The sequence below is a fragment of the Panulirus ornatus genome, chromosome 33, assembly GCF_036320965.1.
Source record: "Panulirus ornatus isolate Po-2019 chromosome 33, ASM3632096v1, whole genome shotgun sequence".
Lineage (NCBI taxonomy): Eukaryota > Metazoa > Arthropoda > Malacostraca > Decapoda > Palinuridae > Panulirus > Panulirus ornatus.
This window is the reverse complement of record NC_092256.1, coordinates 23,390,829-23,412,752: the sequence shown is the minus strand read 5'-3', so window position 1 is coordinate 23,412,752 and position 21,924 is coordinate 23,390,829. Positions and strand designations below refer to the sequence as shown.

General features: G+C 41.7%; 2 protein-coding genes across 21 annotated transcripts in view; one reads left to right on the top strand and one right to left on the bottom strand.

The window, feature by feature from the left end:
- Positions 1-5,511, bottom strand: part of LOC139759607 (uncharacterized) — a 40,761-nt gene extending 35,250 nt beyond the window's left edge. Inside the window, exon 1 of one of the 2 annotated variants that reach the window (XM_071681922.1) lies at positions 5,323-5,511. In XM_071681922.1, coding sequence (XP_071538023.1) covers positions 5,323-5,357 — 35 coding nt within the window. In that variant the 5' untranslated portion in view covers positions 5,358-5,511. The remainder of the gene's footprint in view (positions 1-5,322) is intronic. The other variant, XM_071681923.1, reaches the window with a different exon arrangement.
- LOC139759610 (fatty-acid amide hydrolase 2) overlaps positions 5,440-21,924 on the top strand; it is a 53,069-nt gene continuing 36,584 nt past the window's right edge. For 6 of the 19 annotated variants that reach the window (XM_071681942.1, XM_071681940.1, XM_071681935.1 and 3 more), the window contains exon 1: positions 17,953-18,107. The gene's annotated coding sequence lies outside the window, so the exon portion shown is untranslated. Of the gene's footprint in view, positions 5,597-15,227; positions 15,261-17,952; positions 18,127-21,924 lie in introns of those variants that run through there. The other 13 variants (XM_071681947.1, XM_071681954.1, XM_071681957.1 and 10 more) reach the window with 12 other exon arrangements.

Sequence of the window (21,924 nt, the reverse complement as noted above, 5' to 3'; positions counted from 1 at the left end):
CGGAGATCACCACGGTTACCTTAAGGTTATCCTAACACTCGACATCACACCACTCAAGGTCACTCAGCATTCGAGACGATCCGAGATTACCATGTTCACCCACACAGGTTACCCTGCACTGAAGACCACTCAAGACTACCTTAGTAACCCCCCTAAGGTCGCCCTAACATTTAAGATCACACCATACAACATCATCCCCTAGGTCACCCTGACACCCCAGGTGCACACAGGCTGGCATCCTATAGGAGTCATGGGCCAGCCCAAGAAGTTCCCTGTCACGGACAACACTAGTTACCGTAATTCAGGTAGCACCCATCCCCGCCTCCAGTACCACAACCAGCCCGGCAGTGCAGAAGGTAACTTGATTACATCACTTGGAGAGTTAGACTTTTGATAACACTGTGACACATACGTTAACAGGTAATCCGCTGAGGACAGTAACAGAATCGCACATCCCCTATCTTTACAGAAGGATACGGAATAACAGAAGGCTTTACTATCTGGAATTGGGGGGGGGGGGGTAGGTGACGAGGCAGGACTGGACAGCAGGTGTCTGCTGGCAACAATGGAGCAGGTGTCAGGGTGGGGCAGCAGTTGACGGAGCGGAACAGCAGGTGAGTGTTGGAAACTGAGGGTTAAATGACGGGGCAGGCTAGCAGGCGAGTCTGCTGGCAGTAGCGGAGCAGTAGGTGAGTGCTAGCAGTAGTGTGGTAAGGGACGGGGCGGGGCAGCAGGTGAGTCTGCTGGCAGAAGTGAAGTAGGTGACGGGGCGGGGCAGCAGGTGAATCTACTGGCAACAGCGGGGCAGATGGCGGGGCGAGCCGACATATAAGGATGCCTGGCCCCGCCCCTCAGTACAGTTACCTGTGCCGTCTTCTCAGGCTAACATCCCTCTTCGGTTATTCACGCCCTTCTTGCTTTCACTTCAGTTTGAAGAAATCGTTTACTTCAAAATAGGTTTTTATTATCGCTATTATTATTATTTTTTGGTTACGGTAAAAATATGGTACATTCATGGGTAACATACACCTGTTTACTAGATACAACAGTGTTTAGGTTAGATTCTAAGATTAACGTGAAGCACATGACCTTCTGACAAGTACACGGTGGATCCCATATGTGCTTTTCTCTCGCTCATTTGTTTCTCCTTCCCCCTTCCTCTAGTACTTCTGTCGTCTCTTATTTCTGGGATCACCAAGATTCTGACAGCGAGGTTGTATACATCTTTTTCTTAGCCTTCAAGACCGTGGCAGAAGGATGTGAATGTGGCTAACTAAAATCCTTGTGTTAACGAAAATAAGAAAGCAGCCAGGTTTATTCCGTGACCTGTAGCGCATGAGGATTAAAGAGGACTCATAGGGTCTTTGCGTGACTCACGTGGCCGTATGATTACGTTGGTTATTTCTGTCATGTCGCTTACACGCTGACCCCCTGTATTTAACATAAAAGCCCTGCCATATCAAAAAATGCTGAAGTAATACAGGAGACTTTTGATATGTGCATGACTTTTTCGGGAACAAGATACACCATGTTCTTCACTTGAGTGACAGACGTATGGTCTGAATCACCCTTTTCTTTGGGCTCGAGCTGTCATGGTATGTGAATTACGTCTTGCATTTACTACGTCGCTAAGACTACTGTTGTCGTAGTGAGTGTAGCAGCAGTGGTGGTGGTGCAGCAGCAATTGTGAAAGTGGCAACAGTAGTAATAGTTGTAGTAGTAGTAGTAGTAGTAGTAGTAGTAGTAGTAGTGGTCATAAAAGTCACAGGATTAGCGGCTGCAAATGGGGTAGCAACATTAGAGTCAACACCATTAACATTAAATTTAATGGTGGTAATAGGTAATTAAAGGAACTTAATGAAACCAAATACGGTATCATGAAATCTTCAGCTTTATGAACGTATATCACAAGCTCAGGTGCAGTTGTATCATTAAGCTGTATTCTGAGCGCACAAAAACAGCGTTTTCGGTTGATGTATAACTTCCTCGCACTCTCATCTACGAATAACCTTCCTGCTCAATTCTTGTTCTCCAAAGGTACTGATTAAGAAGTAAAACTTCAACACGTCGGAATTAACTGTAAACCATCCTTCTCCAGGAACACATGAAAATCCAGGGCACGTGTCTAGTGAAGTAGTTGCCATACTTGTAGGATTTCGTCACGCAATTTCCGTTACCGCTCACTGAATCCGTTCCAGTTCACGACCCATATCTAAACGAACTTATGTACATAAATGATCAAATCCGTGATCAGTGCTCTAGCCTAAAAGTTCAGACATATAAACAGTCATAAACTAGCAGTAGATCTTGTTCCTTGCGTTTTCATTGGCACCAGTTGGCATAGGGTGTGAACAGCAAGAGCGAGATACTCTTGTTACAACGTAACCTTATCTAAACCAACCTAACTTTACCTGAACAAACGTTTGTGGAAGAAAATCTCCTATCTCGAAACCATCACTAGTTCTTATACAATTTCAGTATCAAAATGTTCACAACAAATAAATGAATGTCAAAATGAGGAGCCTGAGCTGAGAGAACCTCGTACTTGTGCCTCTCCATTATCTGTGACCACTGGGGTACCGCCTACTCGCACCCACCACGCTTACCCCCTGGGGTCTTTTCAGGTTACGCCCATGCATATGTATACGGGCCTACAGTTACCTATACTGTATGACATAAATAGACATATATCAGGACTTCGCCTGCTCGTGGTTACACTGCAGGTAAAACCTAAGTAATTTGAATAGAAGGAACTTCCCCCCGATTGTCGCGCATGAGGCCTAGTAGGGCGGAAAACTGTGCAGCGAATCTGCACGTTTATTTCACTAGGTGTAACAGATGAAGAAGTATTGCATGTTAAGCTGACACTGAATATTGTGCAGCGTTGATAAGTAGTGCTTTAAAAGTTGACAGACATGCTTCATGGTGCTATTCAGTTTCATTCCTATTTTACAATGTGACCCACTCAGAACTGTTACCTCTTATTTAATAAAACTATACCGGTCACGGGCTCATATATCCACATCAAGGTTGTATCTCAAATGAACAGAAAGTCTACTGTAAACACAGACTCTCAGACAAAACCTGCCGTACGATTTTGGCTTGTTTATGTGTTGCATAAACCTTGTATAGTATACCATTCCACCCCTGCACCATTCTCTACGAGAGATTAATACGCTATTGTTAGTTCAACAAACTACACCCTTAACACGCCGATAAAAAAAACATTACGCATGACAATAACAGCCTTCTGCAAATTCATCAGGCACATTAGATTAGTTCCATACATATGAAACTATAGATACAAATTCATTTTTGTTCAGCGAGAGCGGAGACCAATCGCTCACGGACTACGTACACATCAAGATCGTATGTGGTCTTAGAATTAACATGAACGGGTGTTCAAAGATTTTTTGGTTGGTGGATGTTGCTTGACGCTAACGGTCTTAATGACCCAGGCAGCTGACAGACCCAAATCCCAAACACCCAACCGAAACGAAATCAAATGAATGATCGTCTCATGATCTGTAAGGTAGCTAATAGAATGCCCTAAGTTCGATCATCTATATGTACGTACCATCACGATGTAAGTAAAATTACTGATAATCTGTAATCCTTACAGGTGTCATGAGATTGCATAAATGCTTCCAATAGTGAAAGGTTACTCTAAGAATCATTTACCGTAAACATTAACCTAGCTGATCTCACAAACCCTATCCCTATATGAGCCAGACTTACGGTACACCACGTTTAAGGGCAACGGTGAAAGTAGCCTTACCGGGGACGCTGCCATTTGTCCAAAAGCTAGGCAGTATGCAACAGTAGGTACACAGCTCTATCACAGTCATGAAGAAAATAGAAAAATCGAATCGAGATGGCCGTGCATTCTGTAACAGGCACGGCACTTATGGAATTAGGAAGCACATTTAAGTGCACTTTTAGTTCGAAGAAAGGTTATGCAGTATTTGGAATCTTGATGAAGAAAGTTCATGATCTCGAAGGCAGAGCAGTTTTAGATATGAATCGAATTTTTTTTTATGAGAACGCCATGTTCCTTTCAACACATCCTCGGCCTGAATATATCCGTAGTAAACATATCCTGGAAGTATCGCTCCCTTGAGCTGCAGGATCCTATGGAAAGAAGTCGGGTAAGACCAGGATTCTTTCTTAGAAAGAGGTTCTGTGACACACACAAGTGAATGTTTCCATTTAAAGTGTAACAAGGTAGAATCTGACTAACTGTGTGGAGAGAGATGTAGAGCACTCTTGAGCTGTAGCTGTCTCGGATACCTGAAAAAGTATCATAACTTTGTTTACTGTAAACAGTTCATCTTGACGCTTATTCCAGTTATTGTTGTTCAACTGTTATAAACTTCACTTATGTAAATTGCCGAATGATTCAATCAGGGTTCCTCAGTACATGTTAACACTTTTCTCACCATGTAACCTACCATGCATTTCAAGCATTGAGGCCTGTCAATTCCTTGACCTTTCGTGCACTCAGTATCTTTCACAACACCGACCCACAGGATGGGTACGAACACACAATAGAGTACTGATCTTGAGGCAAAATTCAAAACAAATGTAACGAAAATTGTCAACAAAACTATATCGTATACAACATGCGGTGTGAAAATAATTCTTAATATAGGATAGGGAAAATGACGACGGCTAATGGGTCTCCTGTGTTAAGTTTGATTAACGGTATAGATAAATTTATCTAAACCATTTTTTACTTTGGTCTTTCAGCTTTATAACAAATCACTCCTAGAATTCTATGATCATTACAACCGTAACGTAAGATATACACAATAAAAAGAATACCCCTATTTCTAGCAGCTACGCTTTCCATCACACAATTTACCATAGTGACACAAAAATGGGAACAGTGTTATCATCCACGGACATCTGAATTTCTATTTTTGTCTAGGATCTTGCTGCTTACATACGGTGGAGGTTCTCCAGGTTAGAGAACAGTGTCACTGACACCATCTGACCCAGATATCACCCGGAACGCGACTTCGAGAAAGAAATGGTGATATATGCATCTCAAACTATACATGTAGGGTACGATTTAAGAAAACTGTCGTGCGAGTACTTATGAAGCCAATATATTACCAACCTACCTGGTATAGATGAGGAATCACTTATTTCAAAATTATAGTTGCCGATAGGTAGGCATTGATACACCACCATAATAGCGTTAACACATTTATATTGAGTTAGTGTTAAACTGTTCTGAAGTTAGTGTTGCATCAATGACGCCTGACAGATCAGGTCTCTTATTAGAGGGCTGTACGTACAATAAATCAGGTAACTCACAGCAAGACAGCCGCAAAGTACATTATCGAAGCCATGATGTGTTAAGATTGTCCTCTCCACAGACGCACTTCTTGTCTCGCCCTGATCAACCCTTGGTACTCGAGGAAGCGCCCTTGACCGCTAGTAACCCCGAGCAGAGGGCCAAGACCTTGCGGAGGGACGTCTGAGTGGCCACGGGCCCAGGCAGCGACTGGTGCTGGCTGCCCCAACTCCCTCCCAAGCCTTGTCCGAGACTTCACCGCTTCTTACCTAACTGCCCCTCTACTTTTTCCAGGTATCTTGGATTTTATTTTTTTTTTTTTTTTTTGATGGGATGTTAGTATTTTCTTCATCTTGTTTAGTTTGTTCCTTTCCCTTGGGTATCTTGCTTTATTTCTACTTCCTCATTTTCAAACCCTACGCAGTACCCAACAGAGATACACGCAACATAACTTTTACCTCATTTTTCGTTGCGCACTTCCTTCCTTTAAGAATGCAGGTCACCACAACTTTAACATACTTTTTAAGAAGCCTACGGTATCACGTAGCACAAATCTGACCCCCAGTGGAAATATGATTGCACAGATGTTACAAACGTGAAACGCTGTTTTTCAAAACAGAAGCCTACTGTTAGTGAGATTGCGACAAGACAATATCCTTTTATTCCCCCTGTACATTACATTATACTTCCGTGCTTTATGGGCTAAAAAGTCTCCTTTAAAAGCAAAAAGATGTGTATTATCAGGATATTTTCCAGTGGTGATCTGTAATCTGCGTGAGGCCGACAGCTGAGTAGATACAGATCGATCACCTCTCCACTCCTCCCACCTGCCAAGCGAACCGGTTTAAAACTGTGACGGTACGATCTTTTCCCACAGTGTGCGATCAAGAAAGCATCAAACGGTGTTTCGCAGTTATCAATACTTGAGATAACAGTATATGATCTGAGGTACGGAATCTATTGAAGAACAGTGTAAAAAAAATTTCGAAATCTTCGGCGTTATCCATAAGTAATTTTTGTCGCTTCATGTCGTATGACACCCACGCCTTGTCTGCTGAACTAATGTATTCAAAAATTATCATTCGTAGCTCGTCCCATATCTTCCTTTACCTTACTGACCCAGAAAACCAATTTTTTAAGACTATTACAGAGCTCAGGAAAACCACGTCCACCGGACCTGACTACGCGTCAATTGGTCAATTGTGTTCATGATGTGTGTGTTTCTTTATGTAATAAAAGTAGGACAGCTGAAGAGTGTTCAAGTGTACAATGCAGAAATTGTATCCTGGGCATGTGAGGTCCTTGATACAGTTTGTAATATGATACAGTTTGTAATATGATACAGTTTGTAATATGATTGTAATATTAAAGTGATGAGTGGAGTCTAGAACACAAACGAGAAAGGATTACTCGTACATGACTGAGGAGTATAGTTTCAGATGGATATAACGTACGTCTGGTCGGGTGCTGTTTAAGAGGGTTGGGTGTTGATTATTTAGTGCTTGTCAGGTCATTTCAGTGTAAATGTGTTTTGTCACTGTCCAGCTTGTTGGGGGTAGGGAATATCAGTTAAAGTGTAGGGCAAGGTAAAGAAATGTATTTCTACATAGGGATTAGGGGTTGGTTATGGAGTGATTTGAATGAAACGGGTAGAGTTCTTTTCCAAATAAATGTCATACAGGCTGAGGTAAGACCTTCCTGGGAGTACTTTTGTTTCGTTTTCTCTCGTATTAAATATTTGTGGCTGCAAGGCAGCCGGTAGTTGTTCTTAGCGCTCTGTTGTATAGTGTTTGCATTTATTATATTTTGTTCTAATAGGGCAGGTGACCAGGAAGGCGAGGCATAGTTAAGAGTGGAATGGATGAAAAAAAAAAAAAATGTAAAGGACACAAATCTAGGTGAGCCAGTGTTTTACTTGCATTATGTAGTGTTGCATGTTTGTGTTTTCTTAGGTAGTGTTGGGTTGCTGGTTGTAATTACCAGGTCATCTATACGTGAGAGGACTCTCCCACTGCTGTGATCGGGAGATTACAGGTCATCTAGGAAGGGATTCAAGAGGATTGGGAAAAGAACTGCCCTTTGAGGAACTCCATTATAGAACTTAAGGATTCTCGAAGTGAAGGTTTTGTGAGTGACTCTCTGGCTTGAGGGTCAGCTATGAAGCCGGCTAAGCCTTTCTTGTCACTGTTGTCGTGGGTGGTGTCAAATATTTTTTGTATGAGAATGTGTCAGGGATGTTTGTTGCCACCAAAACTCTGCGGGAAGTGGGTTAGGGTGGGTTGAATCCATCCAGCATATATTCTGTGAGGTTCGCATACTTTGTGGTAGTGGAGTGAGTGGGTCTCAAGCCGCACTGTGTGGATGAGAGAACGATGCCTTGGTCAATTCAGTTTTGGGTCAGTTTTTCAAAGAGTTTAGATGCTGAAGACAACAGTGATACAATGCGGTAGGGGGAGGGAGAGTCGGGTGGTTTGAAGGGTTTTAGGGTGGGTACTATGTTGAGAAATTTTCAGATGTTTGGGATCTTGTTGTTTGACAAGGGATGGTGGAAGATATATTTTGAGTGTGTGTATTTTATGTTATCATGTTGCAGGGGAGCTCTTTAAGTTTTTAATTGTGTTGCGGGTGTCAGTAAGAGTTAAGGGTGAGTGAACAATTGTTTCAGGGTGGATTTTGCGTCGGTTCTTCCTGAGTTCCATTTCAGGGATGTGGTTTGGCTTGTGGATGATATCTGAATAGAGTTTCATGAGTATCTTTGTGTGGGTCTGGGAGAAGGGATGTTTTTTGGCATGAGCCAGAGACGCTTCATGTGTGTAGTCTTAGGTGGAGTGAGAGGCATTACCGGACTCCGCCTGCAGGAGGTGACACGCATGCGAAAAGTCACCCTTTGGTAAGGCTTTATCATTATCAGTTGACGAAACACAGTAATCTCGTCAGAGAACATTTCGCTTCACAGGAGTCCTTCCTGTTCCTGCTATCCCGCGTAGCGCAGCTTTAGGCTGCAGGAACCCTTGGAAAAGAGGTCCTGGAAATGTTAGATAAAAATCATATATATATATATATATATATATATATATATATATATATATATATATATATATATATCATCCTTGGGTATAGGGGAGAAAGAATACTTCTCACGTATTCCCTGCGTGTCGTAAAAGACTGACTAAAAGAGGAGGGAGCGGGAGGCTGGAAATCCTCCCCTCCAGTTTTGACTTTTCACAAAGAAGGAACAAAGAAGGGGACCAAGTGAGGATTTTCCCTCTTAGGCTCAGTTCTCTGTTCTTAACGCTACCTCGCTCGCGCGGGAAATGGTCACGCTATCAGACCCAGTGATAACGTGGTCGTAGACAAAGGGTTGCGTTAACCCATTAACCAGTGCTTGACCTACATCTCGTTCCTGTTGACCAACGTCCTACCGCTCCGACCCCGATGATGGCCACCACAGCGCCCCCTGCCGGCGACGTGCCGGAAGCCTGACCCTTGCCCAGCGAAAGTCACGCTCGTCCACCTCCCCTTCCGGAGCGGCGGCGGTGGGTTTACCTGGGCCGCTCACTGGAAGAACCTTGTCCAACGGCGTGCATCTGCGGCTGCTCCTATAACCCGCCCTCCTCTGAAGTATGCTTGGGGGCCACGTAAGGTGAGGGATTGACGGATTCCCAAGTATCTGTTCGCAGTGTGGTCCTCACAGGGGCCCCGGGCGGCTCCCTCTGTGACTTCCATAGTTTGGAGAACTCAGATCCATCCCTCGCTGCTCCAGTTCTGCGGTAGAGTCTTTAAGTACGACGATACGAGCCTTCAGTACCACGGTGCGACCCTTGAGCACGACGATACGACCCTTGAGAACGACGTTACGACTCTTGAGCACGACGGTACGACCCTTCAGCACGACGATACGACCCTTTATCGCGACGGTACGACCCTTGAGCGTGACGGTACGAATCATGTGACACGAAGTCCTGGCTGTGGGAGCCACATATGGACCTGGAGTCACTGTAAAGCTAAGTCAACAAGAGTGGGTGTTGGTATTTACGGTCGTTCTAATCCTGTAGACACCCCTCCCTCCCTCGTCTGACTCTGCAGGAACAATTCTTGTTAAGAAGTCGTGTGTCGAGGTATAACCAGATGACAAAGAGCCAGTCAATATTTCGTTCATCTCGTCCGTTCCTGGTGATCTGTTCCTCATGAAATCCGTACTCGGTGGTTCGTTCTTAAAGGTCTCGTTCCTGGTGGTTCGCTACGGAGGGTGGGTCAGCTGTGGTTCGTTCCTGAGGGTCCGTTTCTGATGGATCACTCTTGATGGTGGATCACTTTTGGTTCGTTCCTGAAGGTCCGTTCCTGGTGGTTCACTCCTGACGGTGGGTCAATGGTGGTTCGTTCCTGAAGATCCACTCTTGATGGCTCATTCCTAATAGTCTGTTATTGTTCGTACGTGAAGGTTCGCCACAGTATGCTGCACTTAATTCCGACAGTCATGAACACGATGAATGTCTATTTGTTATTCAGATTTGTCGACACTTCTAAAAAGAAAAGAAGTATAAATGTTATCGTAGTTAATCAGAAAGATTGTGCGATATTTTTAGCAAGGAAATGTTCTTGCTTGTTCCCCTGTCTGGCCCAACGTGGGAGAAAGAGAGCCAGGAGCGCCGCCCATCCTCCCACGTCCGCAGCAGTCACTCATGGGGCCGTCTTCCCCCACTGTTGAAAAGCCCTCCCGGGGTTGTGACTGGGTCAGCCATAACCTCCACCCTCCCGGGGTTGTGACTGGTCAGCCATAACCTCCACCCTCCCGGGGTTATGACTGGGTCAGCCATAACCTCCACCCTCCCGGGGTTGTGACTGGGTCAGCCATAACCTTCACCCTCCTGGGGTTGTGACTGGGTCAGCCATAACCTTCACCCTCCTGGGGTTGTGACTGGGTCAGCCATAACCTTCACCCTCCTGGGGTTGTGACTGGGTCAGCCATAACCTCCACCCTCCCGGGGTTGTGAGTGAGCCAGCTTCACCAACCAGGTCATGCCGGAGAACCACGTATGGCTGAAGAGTTCAGAGCAGAATCGGGTTACTCACCCGTGTGGCGCCATGCTTTCTCCTCCGTTACCTTTAGCTATCCTCCAACGCCTCTCTCTCTCTCTCTCTCTCTCTCTCTCTCTCTCTCTCTCTCTCTCTCTCTCTCTCTCTCTCTCTCTCTCTCTCTCTCTCTCCTCTGATCCAAGGTGGTTAAATGTAGAGCCTCTGGCCTTTTCCCGTAACTCAGCTTTCTTAATGCTAGTATCATCTTTTTTGCCTTCCTTTTGTACCTTCTCTCTTAGCTCTTTTGTGCTTCTTTAAGTGCGGTGACCAAACAAAGTATATTGTAGTCTTGGTCTTATGTAGGATATGAATAGCTTGCTAAGTACTTCTCTATCCATAGACTTCAAAGTTATTCTGATATTTGCCAAGAGACCGTCAGATTCCCTGACTGTTTTCCTACTGTGCGACTCGGGGCAACAGGTAAGAGACGGTGTCGAGACTCCTAAATCCTTCTTACACACAGAATCCTGAAGCTTACATCCTACTGCTACGTGATATTCATGTTCAGCTCTGGTTTCACTTTTTCTCGTCCTATCCTCATTACTTTACATTTTTCTGGGTTGAATTTCATTAATCAAATATCAGACCAAATTTGGAATCTGTTGAGGTCTTATAAGCTTTTTGCTTTTCATTCCCTTCCTGACCTTGGCATAATCTGCAAACATATTTAGGAAGGCGTCCATATCTTCTCACAAGTTTCGTGGTCCCAGAGCATAATCCTGTGGCACTCCGTTGGTCATCTCGCCCCATCCGCTAAGATGATCTTTAATCCCTTTGAAGGATTATCCCCATGATTCGCGTGTGGTGATCCAGTTTCTTAGTCATCTTTCCATTTGGTAGACGGTCTAGTGCCCCATGGGAGTCCAGATATAAAGAGTCCAACCAGGCTTGCCTCTTGTGTAAGACAGAACTCACTCTCATAGAAATTAAAGAGGTGTGTGTGTGTGTGTGTGTGTGTGTGTGTGTGTGTGTGTGTGTGTGTGTCATTATTGTCTTGTTGGTACGTAAGAAGGACCTTGTATGTCTTCAGGGACTTTGTCAACTTCATCCTCCGTAATTTCATTAAAGGAAAACAAAGAAGGAGGCTACGGTGGGTGGAGGAACCCACCGCCATCACTGGCCATCCTAAGTCGCCAATTTTTTCAACAAGAGCAAACATCAGGCACAGTGGACAGTGAGGTATACCACCACGGCGGCGGCGGGAGTCGCTACGGAGGCCATTTTACCCGACTGTCAGGTTAGACAGGCTGGCTTGCTCCTTCCTGAAGCAGTGGGCAGAAACCCACTCATCCTTTGCTATCAACCGGTCTCATAAAAGTGTCTTACATATTCCAGTTTGAGTCGGACGCAGTGGTTATCCACGGAATATTGCAGAAATACGAATGCCTCAGTCCAAAAGAAAGAGGAATTTTCTTGCTAGTCGTCATTTTTCTTTTTTCTATTGCTCAGGTTGAGTCCTTGTGAGGATTTTACACAATTTCTCGTCGTGTGTTATAAAAACTGCTTTTCTATACCACATTGTGGATGTTGTGTTCATTATGCGAGCAGACCCATGAGCGTGCGTCCTCGCCACCAAGGCTTGCGTCCGTGGCACGCATCTGGCTGCCGCTTCCCATAGTTTCTGTGGGGATACCAGTCAGGTCGAGGCCTGACCGTACTGGTATCACGTATTGACCTCGAAGAGCAAAGCTGTGGAATCCTCTTTCTTCTCTCCCTCTCCATATAACCTTTCTACGTGGAAACGTCAGTTCTACACCTGAGGATCTGATGAGTTCTTCTTATATGCTATTGTCTTTCCCTCCGACATGGCCATCAATGAGGCATGTTTGGGCTGGACCATGTCGGTCACCATGACCGAAAATATATGTTACGGGAATTCACGAGGGATTATGTAACACGGACATTCGTAGTTTGCACAATTCCTTCCGGTAAATTTTTTTTTTAGTTTTATCTTTGCAATGTATCCGGTGGAGCAGTAACCTTGTTACAAGTCAGATATTGCCAGCAATATATATATATATATATATATATATATATATATATATATATATATATATATATATATATATATATATATATATATATATTCCACTACAACGTATGTTAGAAGATGCCCAGGCACACTCCTCACCCCTTATAAGGCGCTTGCCATTACGGTCGGGTTGGGGTGATTATTAACATGACAAGACTGCTGACCCGGCCTACGTCTTCCTCCCACCACTCGTTTAACTTCTTTACTCCCTGATTTTCTTCATTAGTCAGTGTGTCTCCTTTCTTGACCCTACATTTTCTTTTTATCACATTATTTGTCTCGCAAATACTCACCTTCCATATCCCCTTGCTCTTTCTCATCTCCCTGTTATTTTCTCTCTCATTCTCACCCAGTTTTACCTTCCCTTTGCTTCCTCCTCTTTCTTCCAATTTCTCCCCTGATTTAACTTTCCATTCGGGATGTAAACCTAACCCTGATCCCCACCTGAGTCCCACGCTTCCAGTCCCCATGTCCAGTTAAGGAATGGGAGGAGATGCCAGCAGGGTACGATGTTGTTGTTGTTGTTAAGATCGCCGGACCTGCTGGTCCCACACGGGTCTTTGCCTGTTGGCGGCCCGTTCCCTGGTCTCTAGTCTTGATTCATTCTCACTTGGGAGGTGGGAATTCTCTTATGGTCTGTAGTAGGTGTCCCATATGGTTTCTTTGAATCCTCTGAAATAGTGAGGTCGCTGGTAGGACGTGGTCTTCCTCACTGAAATCAGGGACTCCCTCACGGAGACTTTGTGTCACTTGACAGTCCAGCATGTAGTGTTCCAGTGGGCGCGTTGACGGCTCCTGGCAGTAGACGCAGTCCTTGATGACGCCGTCAGTTCATTGCCAGCTACATTGGTACCCCAGTCGTAGACGGTGTAGATTGTCTATGGTATTCCTGCTCATGTCTCTGTCGTTATTTAGTGGCACTCCAATGACGTGGCCACCAGGTACCACTTGACTGACATGGATCCTGCATTGTAGGCGTCCAGTAGATTCTTCTTGATCCGGAGCCTCGCTGCTTTTTGTAGCTGATGCTTCGTTTGTTGCTAGGCCAGCCACTTTTATTGGAGTCGGGCTGGCGGCGCGGCTGGGGTCGACGTCATAAAGATATACACAGGTTTTGAAATCTCATGTACCATAGATTGATTTTCTCTAAGCACTTACAACTTGATAACGTATCACCATTTGCGGGACAGTTAACGCCTCACTTCGATGGTGTTGTAGGATATACGACATAATACATTGACTAGGTCTTATGTATCCATTCTATCATCATGTAAGATGTTGTATGTCACATCCTCATACTATCCGGTATTTACATAGATGAGCTACAGTCGTAACAGAAGTTCTCACTCTGAATATATTTGGTAGATATATATTTATTTACATAATACTGAATTTCACACATGATTTGTCTCACTTTGTACACTCTAAAGAGATAATAATGATAATAATAATAATAATGATAATGATAATAATAATGATAATAATGATAATAATAATAATATACCTCTCCACGAATGTCTATATAAGAACGATACACAAAAACTGGAGTGAGCAGGACCCTGGTGGTGGCATCGCCCCCCCACACCAGCTATATCAGTCAGCCGAGCGTATGATAATGGCGAGATAATGTCCTGCCCGGTGGATCAAGAATGGAAGAAGACTTTTGCTTTAGCTTTACAACACAACACTTAACTTCCAATATGTGGTTCGCTTATATTTGGTAGGTTATGAACCTCTATCTAGAGAAAAGAAAAAAAAATGAGCATCTAATATTACCGAGTACTGGTATCTACGGGTTCTCAAGATACGTAAGGATTTTCTTGTGAGATTTTATGTTTGTTCATGGATGCTCGCGCAGCTTGGCCAGAGGGAATTGCAGTTAATAACATTATCAAAAATGTATAATTTTGACGACAGTCTTTCAGGCCAAAAGAGAAAGTCATATATATGGTTTGTCTGAACATCTGTTAAGGCTAGCATGTTTGTATGAATCTGACTTCAGAATTCTTGGCAAATAATAATGGCTGAAGAAACTGAATGATTCTCCAAATTATGGAACTTCAGGAAACCGTTTATTAGCGTTGGATTATAAATTATTGATATGATTTGCACAGATAATTGCGAACGAGGAAAGTGAGAGAAAGGGTAAAGCAATACAATCTTGTAAAAAATAATATATAACAATCAAATTGATTTATATAAACAAAAGAGATTTTCTAGAAACGAAACCAAAATAGATTATGGTAAATGTGTTGGATGTCACTATGGCGTCAGACTGAACCACTCCGCTTCAGTCAAGATTTTTATCTTTGACAAATTATTCTCAGGATGATAAAGGTAAGGTACACACCTCAGTAGCAAGGTGGGTGTTGGTAACGCGCCTTACTAATAAGGTACTGAGCTAGGTGTTGGTAAGGCACCTCGTTGCTTTTTTTTTTCTTTTTTTTCTTTTTTTATCTACCCTGCCTTCTTACTGGACGCAGGACGGGTGGCGGAGGTTGCTGACTCACGGCTGGCCAAGGTTGAGGTGGTTCACCTCACCATGATGCACTGTGATTCACCGACCTTCACCGATGCCGGAAGACAAAGAGTACCAACGAATTATTTTTCTTATTTTGGTCATTAGGTGAGGCTCGCGGGTGGCCCTCACCACCAAAATGTTAAGAGTGAGTTACCTGTTGTCGTTATATTTGAGATGGAGATTATGTATTTGTGGGATTGAATGCCAGCAGACCAAGCTTATGAGGAGTAGAAAGAGAAAATGGCAACTGGACCTTACAGTGGAAATTGACGTCCACTTTAGTGCTGGCTCACTGAGTCGCCGTCGCTAACTCTCCCGATACGCAGGTGGTACTACTTTCCTGGTCAATATATATATATATATATATATATATATATATATATATATATATATATATATATATATATATATATATATATATATATATATTTCTTTTTCTTTTAAACTATTCGCCATTTCCCGCGTTAGCGAGGTAGCGTTAGGAACAGAGGACTGGGCCTTTTTTGGAATTTCCTCACCTGGCCCCCTCTGTTCCTTCTTTTGGGGAAAAAAAAAGAGGGGTGGATTTCCAGCCCCCCGCTCCCTCCCCTTTTAGTCGCCTTCTACGACACGCAGGGAATACGTGGGAAGTATTCTTAATCCCCTATCCCCAGGGATAATATATATATATATATATATATATATATATATATATATATATATATATATATATATATATATGTGTGTGTGTGTGTGTGTGTGTGTGTGTGTGTGTGTGTGTAAAACCACAAGGAAAAGGAATATACGGTATCAGACGCTCAGCACAGATAAAAATTCATAATATAGTATACCAACTGCATCTTATGGAGTATAATGTCCCCATGTAATTCATGTATACAATTTTACCATTGCGCGGCGGCGGAGAGTCGAACCCTGGCTACTAAGAATAGCAAACAGTCAGCTGAGCACTGGACATCAGCGCTATCACTTATTCTCTCATCAATCCTGCTTAAGAAAGAGAACTTCGCCTCATTCGAGATAAAACATTTACCCACGAGATTGGATGCCAGTTCCACGAAGGGGATCAGACGAATCAAATCTTAAGTAACTTGTTAGATCAACATAGCCGATCCGGCGCCACTTGGATGGGTCCTTTAAATGGGTTCCTCAATCTGTTGTCCCTGGAGGAGTTGGGTCCTTTACATGGGTTCCTCAATCTGTTGTGCTTCTGCACATGAGTTCGTTACTCCTCTGTCAGTCTTCTTCACAGACTCCGTTAATGCTTGTGTTTGTAAAGTGGTTCTAATGATCACAACTTTGAAATAGAAATTATAACAATTATAGCAGCGGTAAGATTGATAGGAAACAAATCAAACCCTCGTTTTCTCAGTCATGATTTACTTATTTCACTAGATTTTATTCTCATATGTACAGAATGTACAATATCATGTTGCTTTTGGATGTGGCCAACATTTTGTTTTTCATTAGATGCATAACGGTTAGGTTGACGGACGGCCAGCTGGCATCAATACTGGGAGAGCCTCGGTCTGACAGTCATCTGCCTCCAGTTGCCTTGGTTGAGGAAGACCCTTTTTTTTTTTTTTTTTAGTCACGTCAGTCTTCCCACTCCATGTCTGGTGTTTCCTGAATATGATCTCTTCTCTTTATCTTTTTCTAGGTCTTCGTGCTCTGAATCCACCTGGTATCCCATGTAGAGCCAGTGGAGGTGGATCATTTTAGCTTCTTTCTTTGGGTCTAGGTCAGTCGTATATCCTTTATCATCAGTCTCATCAATTCTCTGGGCATCACCTCTCCATCATTTCTCCAGGCCCGTTGTGATTTTCCGACCCTCTTCCAATTTTACGGTTATGATTTAGGCCACTTTTCTCATGAGCTATCTTTATGTGTCCCTGTCACCGAGGTTGGTACCGGTGACTCGCATTTCCTGCTGTTTCCATAGTTTCTGTGGAAAAACCCAGTCATACGAGGACTGAACTTTATGATATCTTCTGTTTCCATTGAACACCAAAAGTTTGGAACTTTTCCTTCCTTCATCTTCCTTCCTTTCAGTAATTAGTCATGCCTCGAGCATGGTTTGCCAAACTGTGGTAGACACTTAAAAAATGACAAGATTCAGTTCTATTTTCGTTCTCGGTGCGAGGTAGCCTTTTTTCCCCCTATTTTGAATACACCATTTTCTGCTGTTTTTATTGCCGAATAGCCAGGAGAACTAATTCTCCTAGCAAACCTTTCTAGCTGATACAGTATTTCATCTTTGTACAGTAACGGGTATATCTAGAGTCGAGTTCATTTCAGTTGTACTTTGGGAGGTCTTGCCTTTGTATCGGCACTCCCGTTTGCTGTTTATATATGAAATTTACTGTACTCTGGTCTGATATATATACTCATTCCAAGTCTTTATAGCGTGTAGTTATTGTTCTCTTTTTTTACATCTTCATTTCCAATAAATTTTCAGTCTTTTTTTTATCTCCCATCTCTTATCTCCATTTTTTGAACTTGGTTTTATTTTCTATTTTTATGTCAAGCTTGTTGAATTCTATATTTGTTTCCTGAAGGTACTTTTCTGTCGCTGTTATACGGATTTTGTTTCCGTTCCCATTTCCTGTCCTATTCTTCTAAGTAGTGCATTTCCATTTGCATTCATAATATACCGTAAATATTCATTATATACCGTAAAATGTTATCTGACACCTATTTCTCCTCGTGCATATTTCGTTGTTCCATTTATTTGTCTATTGACTCCTATTTTTTATTGTAGTCAAATAATCCATTTAGATAGTTGATAATGCGACGCTTTAAAAAAAAATGTATCGCAGCTTTGTACAATGATAGGGTATGTTATGAAAGATTTATGAAGGGGATACGGACGGCTTTGAAATGTATGTCATTGACACAAGTTATGGCGTTTATACAAACTTAGATAATTTGAAGATCTCTGCTAGATCATATTTGTTAAGTAAATGATAAAATCATTGTATAAGTCAAGTTATAGATACAGTTTATCATATTAAGGAAAGTCAGATGCCTTGTTTTATACCCTTAACCCCTTCGCTCTTTATTATCTGTCTGGGTTAAATGTTTACTCTAGATCATCATCATAACGAATTAGTTAATTTTGTTGATTTATCGTAGAAACCACTTCATTGTTGTTGTTGCTGCCGTACACAGAATCACAGGTACGGAAGCTGATATAAGGTGATGTATGAAGGTTTATGAATACTTATGTGAGTGAGTTACAGAGAATATAGGCGTGTCCAAGAAGTTAAAAGAAATTAAATGATGAAATAGCTTCAAGGGAAAATAGATATATTTTGAAAAGCTTTTTAGTTATGCTAAACATTGTTTTGTTTTCATTGTGTATATAAGTTCATTCGAAGTGACGTTATTACAGTAATCCCAATCGTGAAACTTCGAAGTGACGTTATTACAGTAATCCCAATCGTGAAACCCAAATCACGGGACTGATAAAATTGCAAGCCTTCTCTTGCCATATTATCTCTCAGATTCGAGAATCTGAAAGTTGAAGAGTATCTTCCAGTTCATATCTCAGAAGTTAGGTTACAGAGGGTGTGAACACCATGTTTGTGGAGGCCATGAACGTCATAGATTATTGCAAGGAAACAGCTAGTTATATTCCTTTATTGTTGTTTTATGACAGTGAACGACGGGACTGAAATTTTTCTTGTCCTTCATTTCTGGTTGATATACTTGTCGGCGTGAAAGTTCAGTGGGACTGTCAGTCATTACAAGTATTCATACTGCAAGCAGTAATGAGACCCGCCAAGGTGGCATATTTTCACTATGATTTGAAATTATAATGATGACATGATTGTCTCCATAGCTGAGGAGATGCTGGGATGAGTTCCTGCTTTTTCAAATATTTATAAAGTGCTGTTCAGATAACTATTGTGGATGCTCTGCTGCAGTGATCAGCAAATGTTAGGCTTTTGTAACTTGTGATATAGTCTGTAATGCTACACAGGTTCATAGTAAGTTTTGAAGAATTCTGAAAGTACAGTATACTCTGAGGTGGTTTGAGCATATTGAAAGAATGCAGGATGGGGAGTTTACAGGGAGTGTTTGATAGTACAATTAAAAGGGTTGGTGTGAGAGGGAGATGGAGAAATAGAGGGGAAGAAGCACAGGAGTGAGAAATGACGGACGAATGCATGGAATGGTGTATGTAAGGGAAGCAATGAAGGACAGGGATAAGTGGAGACTCTTTTGCCATCCCCTTGATGGGTGTTCCCAGAGGATTGAGTATCAGATATATAGATGAATAGATAAGTACATAAGACATTGATAGTAAGGGTCATATGTGTACCAGGAAAACGGAATTAATGAATATAAGTAGATAAAACACCTATAGAAATAGCAACAGAAACTGTGAAATAAACACTTATGAAAATATCAACAGAAACTGTGAAAACTTTTACCTCACATTGAGCTGAAATGTAGCTATAGAAGAAATATTTAAATTTTAAATTGGTCTGTTACTGTGGTGCCATGGAATGGCTGGTTGTTTGGAGTTTGGTTATTAGCATAACTGCATTCCTGGTCTGTTATCTGCTTGTTGATATTTCTTAGCAGTTAGTGCAGTGCTCAGTCATGGGCGTGACTGGTATATTTTGAGTAGAATATTGAACATATGAATACTTGTTAACTGCCTGGAAGGTTAGGTTAGGTTATCAAAGGTTTTGTTTATATTTTGATTTACACATGGTTTACCTACCTTAACATTGTTTAACCCCACATTTTCCATTATACATAACCCTCACTACTGTTGCCTTATTTCACTGCAGAATGAAATATAATGCACCAAATCACATTTCACAACTTATATTATGCAAAGGAACTCAAAGGAATTCACACAGCAACACATCATTGGGTCCTTTTAAGGCTGATTGTGAAAGTGAAAGTTATCAGAAACCCATAGATTAATGTGGTAAAAGTCAGAAGGCATGCAGAGAGTTTAGAGAGAATAACCTGCAAATTGTCAGCATGGCTAAGGAGGCAAAAATAATGTAAATTGTGGACTTGTAGCAAAATCTCTATCAAGTCTGTTCTTGAATGTATCTGCAGTTCTGCTTTTAACCACTCTAATTGGCAAGTTGTTCCATATGTTGACATTCTGTTGAAGGAAAAGTACTCTGCTTTATTTAAGGTTAAATGTTTGCCCATGAATTTGTATCCATAACTGAGGGTGAAATCAGATAAATCAAGTCTTAAGTGACTTGATAGGTCAAGATGATCAAAGCTCTCGATGATTTTGAATACATGTATAAGATTGCCTTGTACATTTCTCTTTTCTTAACTAAATAGATTCTGGTCATTTAATCTGCTCTTGTAGGATTTGTTTCTCAGCATGAGAATCACCTTGGGAGCTCGACACTACACTCTCTCTGTTTGCCCCCCCTTTTTTTTTTTAGGATGACCAAAACTAAACATAATACTTAAGATGGGAATTGTAAAGAGTAAGGATGTTTGCCCTGGACGTAAATTCAGAGACTATGCCTATGAATCAAAGAATGTTTTTTGCTCTTTCAACTGCCTCTGTGCACTGCTTTCTTGGTTTTAGGTCACCATTGATTATTACACCCAAGCCTTTCTCCTCATCTAATTTTTGCAGTTCAACAGAATTGATGCTGCTACTTGCCTTTTATTGATATGTATAACTTTGCTCTTATCGATATTAACATTCATTTGCTACCTTTGAAGCCAATCCATCAGTTTGTCTGTGTCAGTTTGAATCTGTAGATGTTTCACTTCATTTGTAGATTGAATTTCCAGCTTCATATCAGTCAGCAAATTTTGATATTTTGCAATATAGTCCATAATCACTATTATTGATATTTATGAGGAAGAGAATCGATTCCAAGACTGATCCTTGTGGTGCTTCACTTGTTATGTCAAATCATTCTGAGGCTTAACCATTAATCACACCTCTTTGTTTATGACCAGTCAACCAATTTTCTATCCACAGAAGTACAACCCCTTCATCATGTGGCATAATTTTTGCTAGTAACCTTTGATGCGGAACAGTATTGAAAGCCACTCTCATTTTATTAAATTGTGATTGGAGTGTTGTCTGTGTTACACATGCTAAGTGGTCCAGGAAATGCCATAGTATTGCTGATAAGCTGAAAATTATTTAGTGTCATCAGCATGAGGAGAGTAGCTTGTGCCTCGTGTATCCTGCTTTTCTGACCAGGAAGTGATTTAGATAGCTTTAACTGACCCTTTAAGTGATCCTTATGATTCAGTGTGGTCTTTGCTATTCCCTGAACACCTTCGGCCTCAAATGAATAAAGTAGGTTTCGATTGCACTTGTTAATATTTCATTTATTAATATAGATGTAAGGAAATTTGACACCTAATGAACCTCACTTCCCCCAAATTACTTTGTTAGAATGGTAGTTTACTGTGTTACATTCTTGAATGTAATGCCTGTGCACCCTTTTCTACGAAACTTTCTCTCCATCTTCCGTAAAAACATTTTTCATCTTTTGTCATCATTGCAACTTATTCTACATTCATTTCATATTGTAATCCACTTTTGTATCCAAGTTCCAATATGCTACAATAATATCCTTATGCCATGTGTATATCTTGCATCTTTATGTATTTCATCATACCATTTTATACCTTTATTTTTCTCTTTTCTTTAGGTCCTTTCTGATATGTTTTTACATTATTCTTCAGTTTTTCTGTATGTGTAGTTAGCTGTTTGAAAATTTTTCTCATTCCCCTTACATGTCTTTTACCATAGGATCAGCCAATTCATTCCCTGCTAATCCAACAGGTATAGGTACCCCTAGGTATATATAACATTTCTTCCTTCATTTTCTGAATATCTGTTCCTACAATCACAGAAATTTCCTTAGCACTCCTTCATCAGTAGTATCATCTCTTTTTGGTTTCTGAAAGTCACATTTAGAATCTCTTACTATTAGTACTGTGTATCACTTTCAGTGTTCAACCCTCTTCTCATGT